General features: G+C 40.8%; 2 protein-coding genes across 2 annotated transcripts in view; one reads left to right on the top strand and one right to left on the bottom strand.

Moving 5' to 3' along the window:
* The first annotated feature begins 1481 nt into the window (after nt 1–1481).
* On the top strand, nt 1482–9792 carry gtf3c5 (general transcription factor IIIC, polypeptide 5). The gene is made up of 10 exons (XM_034896980.1): nt 1482–1788; nt 2616–2814; nt 4985–5186; nt 5417–5600; nt 6139–6243; nt 7265–7379; nt 7610–7690; nt 7995–8083; nt 8391–8473; nt 9549–9792. Exons 1-10 carry the CDS (start codon nt 1588–1590, stop codon nt 9790–9792), a joined length of 1503 nt encoding a protein of 500 aa, XP_034752871.1. The 5' UTR covers nt 1482–1587.
* Nucleotides 9793–10742: 950 nt separating this feature from the next.
* Nucleotides 10743–10822, bottom strand: part of LOC117959701 (bile salt-activated lipase-like) — a 3801-nt gene continuing 3721 nt past the window's right edge. Inside the window, exon 4 of the mRNA XM_034896979.1 lies at nt 10743–10752. Coding sequence (XP_034752870.1) covers nt 10743–10752 — 10 coding nt within the window. The remainder of the gene's footprint in view (nt 10753–10822) is intronic.

Here is a 10822-nt window from a genome sequence, read left to right as displayed (position 1 = left end):
ACCAATCAAGTTGACCCAACAGTTAGTCTGAAGTTGCTGTCTTCACAAACAGAGCGGCATTTCTCCTGTTTCTACCAGCAAAGAACACAGTTGGGGAGAATGCACAGCTCCTGTACATATTCTCAGTGCCTTGGCTTTAACTTAATCTAATCCAGCTAGACCTAACTCTGCAGCAGATCTATAAACCAAACACCCATATTCAGTTCTTGCTCTAATTAAATATACATAGATTTGCTTCAAATAAGCTAAATCTGCTCCCCAGTCTGTTCCAGCAAGTCTATGGGTGGACAATTTACCAGTGGCAGTTTAACACAGCAGCACTAGAGAGTCGACCAAAAACAGCATCATATTTTTGAGCTGACCTTCAATTAGTGAAGCTATTTTCCCAATCTCTAAAATTGCACTTGACCGCACCATTCTCCTTGATAGACACTTTGTGACTGTCTGTAAAAGGTGCTGTTTTAAATAAACCTATTATTATTATTATTATTATTATTATTATTATTAATATTATTATTATTATTCCAGTGGAGTTTTCAGTCATGTTGCACTTACAACGATATATTTACCACACAGGAACAGCTACATAGTAGTTAATAGTTATAGTTATAAAAACATTTTACCAAATTGTCAAACTGTTCTTTAAAAAACAGCAACATAAAATGTTAATAAAATAAAAATGATGTAATACTCTTGATTAAATAGCGGTTAACTTCAAAAAGTGAGTATGACATTGCTAAAGGCCCATGTTGGTAAGACCCAAACGTTAAGCCGTGTACTGCCTTAAAGGCATGAGAGAAGAAGACAAACTAGAATCTAAGTAAACACTGTCACATCAGACTATAATATAGCAGCATCTTAAATAACTTGGTAAATACAACAGTTTCTTCTTTCTTCTCTGAGGGGATGACAGTCTGTTGACAGTTTCTGGGAGGGACAGCACGCAAATCCCCTTCAGGTCCCTGTGACAACAGTGGATGTCTCCTTCTGACAGTACAAATATACTAATAGTGACTGTTAAAAAAACTGATCCTCAATATAAAATAACAATACATACAGATCGTTCACATGGACTCAGAGTAATCAAGATTTAGTTACTTGACTTGGTTAACTTTGATGGAGATATGATGGCACTGCCAGTGCCAGGGAATTTCCTCCATTGACTGCCATTGTTGTCTGGTTTTACACTGCCACCCTGTGGCCAAATGTGTTCTAACAGAAATAATGCAGCATAATATAGCATGTATGTATTTTTAAAACACTTGTAAAAAAAATGTTATTCTTGGATTGTCAGTAGGATACAGCTAATAATTAAGATATATACATATCTAGTGCATTTCATGACATCTTTGTTTTTAAATTGTTCTACTTGAATATTCAATTTAACTTGTGCTAACAAGGTAGAGTTGATATGGAGAGAAGTAAAAGGAACCCAATGCATGCACGCGGAACTATATGTGCGCGGTTGCGTTTCCGCCCGGTGTTATTTTGCACTTGTACACACACACCCGCGCTGTTGTACTGGAGCGTCTTCTTATGTAGTGTCAGTATCATGCCCGCGTGAATATCCTAATTAAAATAGACACTATGGCGGATTTAAGGGAGTTGAAGATGGATTTTACTCTGAAAGAACTGACTCTTTCTTGCCATGAAGATGCAGATATTCCCGGCAGCTCGTCCAGCCTGGAGCTGAAGGACAAGAAACTGGTGTGTGTGGAGTATCCGGCGGTGGTTATCAGCGTGGACAAGATGCTGGAGACTCTCGGAGGGGAGAAAGCTGTGTCTAAAGTAAGCGCACCACAACTGGCTCAGACGGTTGTATTTAGCAGGCCTGTTGTTTAGTATCTACCCTATGGGCGCCTTAAAACAGTCTTTAATAACGTCACCGTTCAAGTTCAAAGTCTCCTCTAGATTTTAGGATGTTGATTTATTAGCTGCTAGCTACGTCATACTGTAGTTTAATGCCCCACTTTGATGTACAGTATGTTGAATTATCTAGCTAGCTACGTGCGTTGACTGTAAATATTAATTCATATTATACAGTCTATGGCTACGTGCCTTAAACTGTAAAACACGTTTTTATATATTGTCATATATTATATTAACCTAAACATATTTTAATTCTAATACTTGGTAACATTCAAGTAAGGCTTTTCGAATTTAAAATGTCATAGCTTGATAGTTAGCCACAATTAGGTTGACCAGATTTCCCGGGTTAGAACTAAAAACCAGGACACTTTGCGCGTGACCGTAGTGCTCGCGCACGCACACTGTTTTTTTACCTTGAACTTGTTCCAGCCAGGCAGCCCAGGTCAGACACGATTTTGCCACCAGCACACGTAGTCCTATTGCTCACAACATAATGGGTCAACGGCCCTAAAGCCCTGACTCACATGGGCTGCAATCCTTGTAGTTTAATTGTTACTTCTGTGAGAAATATGCACCACTAATGTTCGAAAGGGGCTTAGATGATTTGTAACACTGTTTAGTAAGTGGCTGTTTTGTGTGTACATAACTGTCACCATATTTGCTCTGGTCATATCTTCTCCATCATCACCGCTGTAGCTAAACTGCCCTAATCTGCTATCTGTCCACATGAACTGTCAATCCCACAGACCTTCGCTCACCCCAACAGGCGTCTTGAGCTGCGCTACCGACCTCAGGACCCTTTCTGTCACCCTCTGTGCGGAAACCGCTTCCCAGCAAGCAACCTAGTACTCAGAGTGCGGCGACGGGTGAGGAAAAAGGACCCCAAGGACGCTGAGATCCACATGGATATACTTGGTGTCATAGGAACGACATACAAATTCCAAGGTTGGATTTAAAGTCCTCATAGTCTATGAGGTTTTCTCTCCTTTCACTACGGTTGAACACTGAGATGTTACATATTATGCACTTTTTTTTTATAGAGCCTGACCAATATATCATTTTTTAAAGGGATGGATGGATTTTAAATAATCATCCATCGAAATAATTTCTAACGACAAATACATTATTCTGATAAATTAATATTTAAAAAATAAAAACGGACCGTCAACCACGTTATGAGCGTTGGCGTTGTAGTTTGTCCACCAGAGGGCGCGCTACAGCGTCCCTGTTGGCAACTCTGATTACTTTTGGTTTAAAGGATTTTAAGTTTCATATCTTAAGTTTGTACTTTTGTAGATTTTATTTATCAGAACTTTAACATATTTTGATGCTCCTCTGTTCTGTTGTGACAATAAAACAACATATTATCATATCATTTTAGTAAGAACTGATGAATAACCACAAATAACTAATGTTAGGGAAATTTGTTTATGTTTTGTAAACCGTTTCTGGATTTAAAAAAATATTAAGGCTGGGCAAGTTAACGCGTTATTACCGCATTAACTAATTAATTAATTAACGTCGACCATTTTTTTATCGCGCGTTAACGCAGTTTTTATGATATCTTTATTATTGTAAAAGTTTGTTGCTCACAGATTTTGTAGATACTGCAAAGTTGAATTTTCTTATCACCGGAGTACTTCCAGTCTGAAATATCACCTTGGCAGTTTATAGCAGCAAATCATTCAACGACACACACAGTGGCGCGAGGCTTGGGCAGGCTACGTTAGATGCAGCGTGTGGGTAAGTTTAGATAAACAAAGGCAAGAGAAGCTAACAAATGCCATAGCGACGTGGACAGCTACAGACTGCAGGCCAAGTAGGGTGGTGGAGGACACCGGTCTGGGGGAGGACATCGGTCTGAGAATCGCAACGACGACGGCAGGTATGAGATTCCCTCAACACGCACCATCAGACTCCCAGTGCAAAAGCGACCACGCTACAACATGCACCCGCTGTTTCTCTGACTGGGGACTACTGGACTCACTGGGGACTACTGGGTAACCATAATTGTCTCGGAGGCACAGTGCATTATATTGATGAAAAGTGGGCGCTGCATTCACAAATGCCTTGACTGGAAGGAAAACAGAGGAGAGACATTATGCTGAAAAATGCGCGGGATACTTTATTGAAGTGTCACAGCAGCGGAATGTGTCAAATAAAGTCACCGCAGTTAGGACAGATAGTTCGAATAGATACGGAATGTGATCGCCGCTGCGAGCCTTCTGCCTTCTGATCATGTCCCCTGCTTTGCGCACGGTCTCCAGCATTCTGTCACAGTGTCTCTGCTTAACAGCGCGTTGGACAGTGTCCCTCAGTGTCTCTGCTTAACAGCGCGTTTGACCGTGTCCTTGCGAAGTGCAGAAAAGTTGTGGGGCACTCTAAACCCAGTCCAGCAAGGCTGCAGAGTTAGAGCAACAACAGAAGGACGTGGACATAAGAAGGAGTCTCTGATGCAAGACATTCTAACCAGATGGAATTCAACTCTGGACATGATAAATACATTATGTTTAAGTTGAGATGCACACTAAATATTTTATTTAACTGCTACTTTATAAACCGACCCGACCGGCCCGTCAGACACCGCCTACCGAGAGCCTGGGTCTGACCGAGGTTTCTGCCTAAAAGGAAGTTTTTCCTCGCCACTGTCTCACTGTTGCTCGCTCTGGAGGAGACTACTAGAACTGTTGGGACCTACTCTATCTGTAAAGTGTCTCGAGATAACTCTTGTTATGAATTGATACTATAAATAAAATTGAATTGAATTAAACAAAATGCTGGTAAGTTTTTGCAGAACAAATGTTACGGCACTTTCGTTCATATGGCATACTACTTTTGACTTAATTATTTCATTTTGCGATTAATCACGATTAAAAATTGTAATCGCTGCCTAGCTCTATTCAAATATATATACAGTATATTAGCCGATATATTGGCATATTGGATTTTTAAATAACCAAATATTCGAATCGGTCTTAAAAATTCTTTATCAATCGAGCTCTTTTTATCATATAGATATTGTTTGAACATCTCAGAATAAAAAAAAAAAGAGTGACATGGAAAAAAATAAATAGAGAAGGTTTGTTGTTTTTGAATAAGTGTTTGTTGTTTGCAGGGATGGCAGACTTTCAGTGCCTGGCTGTGCACTCAGAAGGTGGAAAAGACACTTCTTTGTACGACAAAATCATCCTCCGCAAATCAGAGAACCAAGAGTTCTTTGAGAGGCCCGTGCCCCTCTTTCTTCCCCCGGCCATCTTCTCACGCCTCGACTGTCCTGTGGATTATTATTACCGGCCGGACGTCTATCAAAAGTCACTGTAAGGGCTCTTTGTGGGGGGGGGGGGGGGGGGGGGGGGGGGGGGGGGGGGGGGGGGGGCATAATTTATCTTGTCAACCATACAGCTTTTGCTATTTGCCTTTGTCAAGTGTAATTATTTGTCTTGTTTAAACAAAAGTATTGGCAACTCTACATATTTAATGTCACTCTGATGCTGGTGCAGCTTGTCAGGAATACATTTATCATGTTTCTCCTCCTTTCTCTTTCCAGCCACGAATTTGGTAACAGCAGGAACTTTATAGGTTTGAATCGAGCTCGACGGCCCCACAATGCCATTTTTGTCAGCTTCACTGAGCCCACTGTGCCCACCGAGTGCCTGGAGGCAGCCAAGACCAACTGGGCGCGAGTCTCCGTGAAGGAGAGTGACAGGCAGGCTGAGGAACAACTGAGAAAAGTAGGTTTGCTGCTGTGATAATGGCTGCTGGTTCCTGAAAACAAAACACGCCCTCTGATGGACAGGGTCACTAGTGTGATATAAAGAATAATTTCAAAAAGATATTGGGAAATCCATTGCACTCTGAATTAAGTTAAGTCCTTTTATTAAGACAGGGGGGACAACTTACTGGCCACAGAAAGGCTTCTCCAGACGAAATGCACTGCAGGGCTCATCATGTAGAAATCAATGCTGGCTCTTTAATTAAGTACGGCCGCATTTAACACATGGCAAACGAAGAATAGTTTACTTCCCTCTTCTGTTTACAATATATAAATAGTAGTTCATTTTTGTTCTCTCTTGTTGTGCATACTCAAATAAAATAAAACTAAATTTAAATCCCTCTTTTCAGTGTGGCCATACCATAACACATAACATACATACAACAACAGTTTCCACTCCAGGAATGGCATCTGGTTGAAGTGGGAAAAGTCGGATGTTTGCGTAATGTTACAGATGTATGACTTTTATCTTATCTCAAGCCACTTTTTATTACTAGATGTTTGAGAGCCGGCCCATCTGGTCACGGAACGCCGTCAAGGCCAACATCAACATCCACCCTGATAAACTCAAACTGCTGCTGCCCGTCTTCGCCTACTACATGGTGAGCTGAGGTGACACCACGTGCCTGGCAACAAAAGTGTGTGTGTGTGGGGGGGGGGAGGCATTTCAGTGGAAAAAGTAAAAGCTGTTCAGATATATTTTTTGAAACGTTGACTCTTAAATGAAAATTGAGCGTGAAGTTTCAGTGAGGTGTTACTTTGCAGTAGCTGAACAGGAATGTCAAATGGAAATTCTCATCTGAAATAGATCCCATGCTGAAATCTTTTTATTTGTGTCTAGAATAAAGGAAATGTAAAACAATGCGACTGAGGGGTTGTGAAGCACCTTTGAATGCTCACTAGAAAGAAAATGTCCTTTCGGTCTATACTATGACCTTCACAAAGGCAGTATTTGTTGCAAAGCTGCTCTACTTAATTACATTTTCATGCTTTGTCCACTCTTTGTACAGAGATTCATGCAGTCTGTTCTTTGCATTAATGACACACTGAAGTCATATTTAAATCAATAGAAATGTGCTAAAAAATGAGAATAAACATTCTATTCTGTCCAAATGTACAGTAAGTTAAAGGAATATTTCACTTACAAAACTGATCATTTATATATCTATTATATCAGTTCCTCCCCCTCTGTTACATGGAAATCCATTTTTTCTTGCGTGTACATGGTGAACAAAGAATCCCAAAACAGAATACTCTTGATGAATTGAAGTAATAGGGGACAAAGCTATATCAAAACACCCGTTAGCAAACACACACAACTCTGGCAGTCTAATCATATAAAAGATGACTTGACAAAGAATAATAAGGCTGTATTACTGAGTATATGACTGGATGAAAACGAGACTTGTATTATACTGCACGAGTGTGTGAACGGATTTTTTTATATAACTTGTTCAATGCGGCAATTCATTCAAAGAATTTTCTCTGTTTTGGGATTCTTTGTTCACCATGGACACGTACGAGAAAACACAAAGCAATTCTTCAGGGATTCTAGGTAACACTGATAAGTAATTGAAACATACAAGGGATTATTTCCTTTACACAAACGGATGTGTTTTGTAGGTGACAGGGCCGTGGAGAAGTCTGTGGGTGAAGTTGGGCTACGACCCCCGAAAGAACAGAGACGCCAAGCAATACCAGCTGCTAGACTTCAGGATCCGCTGTAGCACCAAGCACGGTAACCACCTGAGCCCGTTACTGTATGGTTTTCAGAGGTTTTTATTCAAATGTATATATTTTTTTTACTGACTTGTGTTCAGGTTTACTGGAGCTTTCTGTCTTTGACATCAGGTGTGAAGACCAAAATGAAGTGCTGTTCCAAATCAATAATTTTGTTCACCATCCTTTTTTAGTTAAGACCTGTCTGCCTGACACTGACTGATGGTTCCTCTCTTTAACCACTTCTAGGGTATTCTATAGCTGACATGCCAGTAAAAGCCAAAAGAAGTGCCCTTAACTACAGTCTGCCTATCACATTTAACAAATCTGGTGAGTCTGTGGATTGATTGTTTTGATGAAACTCTCTCCCTAAGTTCGTTTTTAATATGTGTTCATTAAAAGTTGTGCGTACCAGGCTCTGCCCTGGAAGCTTGGGTCTTCAGGGAATAGTCTGTGTCAAACTTGCTCAGATATGTTCTGCGTATGGCTGCAATCAGTCTTTATAACCTTGATGTGAGTGTCCTGCCTGGAACAGTGGAAACAAATCACCCGATAATCTCCCCCGTTCCGCTGCTGTTTCCAAGGTATACTGACAACATGTTGGAAAAAGTGCTGTTGCTTTTTTTTCATCCAGGTCCACAGGCAGCAAGTGTGATGGAACTTCCTGCTAAGGAGGGTCCAAGCACTAGTCGAGATCCTGTCCAAGTCTCTTACCAGCTGAAGGTGCGTCAGTGTTCACCTCCTCTAGTAATGGGACCTTATTCGACCATGGTGCTAACATGCTAGTTTCCAGCTCTTCTGCTTAATGGCAAAACTGATTTTATGGTTAGCGCTTATATTTTGTCTTATTTTATTCAAATAATAATTTAATACATATTCGATTTTTTTTCCTCTCCAAACAAATTGGATCTCCATAATTTAAAGGTTGAGATAATAAGGGGTTGTCTTAACTGTTCTGACAAAATGGATGAGGGAATGGATTGCACAATCTGTATGATATCTGCTGCAGACTTCTGTTTCATCTCCACAGGAGGCTTCCTACATTTTCAGAGAAGGCATGCTGCCTCCTCACAGACAGATGTTTTACCAGCTCTGCGATTTGGATGTGGAAAGGTACGTCAAAGTGCTGTGCGTTGTGGGAAAGTCCTAAGAATTGGTGAATGATGTGTATGTAAAGGCCTTAAATTGTCTCAAAATATGATTAAAGGAGAAACAGGTGAATTTTTAAGTTAATCTTGATCATTATAAATATGTGAGTTCTATCGACAGTAAAATAAGAAGAGCTGAACGTAGCAGCAGATATGTTTACAAGCTTGCACTCAGCTAAAACGGCCGTTATCTATGTTTTAGAGGGCCTTTGTGCCTCTTAACACAATATGCAATATGTCTGTGCAACATGAACAGGGCCCTCACGTGATAATGAGATGCGTTTTCAACTCCCATTGTTTAAATTCACCTACCCTGTCTCTATCCTACTGGTAGCTAGCTCACCCTGTTAGCTGTTAGCTGCTAGCTGCCGTGTGTTTCTGTGATAATCATCACGCAGCCGTTCTGTGTGTATTTGTAGCTCATCCATTTTGTGTGTGGTTGATCTGGTGTTGGTGAGTAGGAGGCTTTGACTCTGCATCTTTTTTTGGGTCAATCAAAATGAGGGCTCTATCAACACGGTATTGTCAAAATAAAAAAAGAATAAAAAAAGCGGCAAATAGTTACACAAACTGGCACTAAAATGTCCTAAAAAGAGACAAGTTATCTAGTCTTTAGCAATTACTGTAATAAAAAAGCCCATTTGTATTTCTAGCTGTGATTAAAGTATAAGTGGTAATGTCACAGTGCCAAATTACTTTGTTACAAATAAAGGTCAGCATCAAAAAGTACCAAAAGTAAAAGTACTCTTCACACTGAGGGGCCCATTTCAGAATAATGGGTAATAGTACCGGATTATAGTTATTGATGCATAAATGAATATGTCACTTTAATGTTGCAGCTGGTAAAGGCTCCCCCCTCCCCCCCATCCGGTAACAATATAACAATACGTCATAATGTATCGTTTAAATCTATATTGTATTATTAATCTGAATCTGCAAAGTAACTTAAAAGTACATTATTTGTCTCTGCAAACTAGTAGATTGCAAGTATAAAGTTTCAGTGTGTGTGTGTCTGTGTGTGTGTGTGTGTGTGTGTACAGTATCAAACAGGTGATTGAGCAGAAGGCCGATGAGCAGGTGTGTGACGAGCGGGACGGCTGGTGTCGCCTCGGGACCACCGACAACCTGAGGGACATGATCTCTGCCATGATAAAGAAGGTCATCCGAGCCCAGAAACCAGGTAAGCAGAATATCTCTCACCCAGAACGGCTGCCCCCATTCAGGGTCGCTGTATGGAAACGTGTGATCACACATTGTGTGTTCTGGTTTATAAGAGATGGGTGAATTTGAGCTGAATACGTCCGTAGAGGCTCGTAGGAACTGGCATAAATGGTTGTCGTAGAAAATGAACACAAATGACTTTGTATTACGATTGATTAAAGGTGCCGTAGGTAGGTTTGGGAAGATCCAGGACTATGCCCAAAAATTTGAACATTGACAACTTTTCAGTCCCTCCCCCCATTCTGCTAAAGCCCTAAATGGTGTCCTAAGCCCCTCCCCCGAATAGAGCGGGGGGAAAGCCTATCTGCGGCTTGTGCACGGGGAAGGGCGGAGGATAGTACGCTATGAAATGCGTGTGCATGTGCAGTGATAGACACGCAGTAATGAGCAACCATGACGCATTTGGCTGAGTCACCACCTAACACGGTCACTCGGTAAACCCAAACCGGCTAGGCTGGAAAACATGCCTTACCTCGTCTGTTGCAGGCCACAATTTGGGGCGTTTTCTCACTCAAAAATAGACATCAATGGGAAGGTTTGGTCTCATTTTGAACCGCAGCATCTCCAAATTAATTCCAGACCGATCCATAATGATGAAGAATGTTGGACACCATAAGAGGTGAACAAACTCCTCTTTTTGTTACGTTTGCCATCATCTTGACTCTAAGGGAGCCGGGAGGGACAAATATGTGAGATTTAACTTTTCTTTGTCTGGAAAGGAAGAGGGTGGTCAAATCTGTTGTGGTTTGTTAAAAAATGTTTTAAATTAAGAAGTTTGGACTTATTCACGTTTATTGTTTCCTTATCAAGTTTATACAGCTAAGCTGATTCAAGACATTCACTTACATACATCTGAAAAAAAAAGACTGTTCCCCTCCCACATGTCCCTAGACACACCTGGCTCTGATGCTGCGTTTACACGTGGGCGGCTATTTTCATAAATAGACATTTCAATTTCTCTGGTTTTAAAAATAAGATTGTGCACAGCTGTCAGTTTTCAGAAAAGTGTTTGTTTACACGTACCTGTGTAGATATGTTAGTTATGTGTAGTTATGTGATGGTTCCCCTGATGGTGATGGAACCATCACCTTAT

The sequence above is a fragment of the Etheostoma cragini genome, chromosome 16 (assembly GCF_013103735.1).
Source record: "Etheostoma cragini isolate CJK2018 chromosome 16, CSU_Ecrag_1.0, whole genome shotgun sequence".
NCBI lineage: Eukaryota > Metazoa > Chordata > Actinopteri > Perciformes > Percidae > Etheostoma > Etheostoma cragini.
This window is presented reverse-complemented; position numbering and strand designations above follow the sequence as displayed.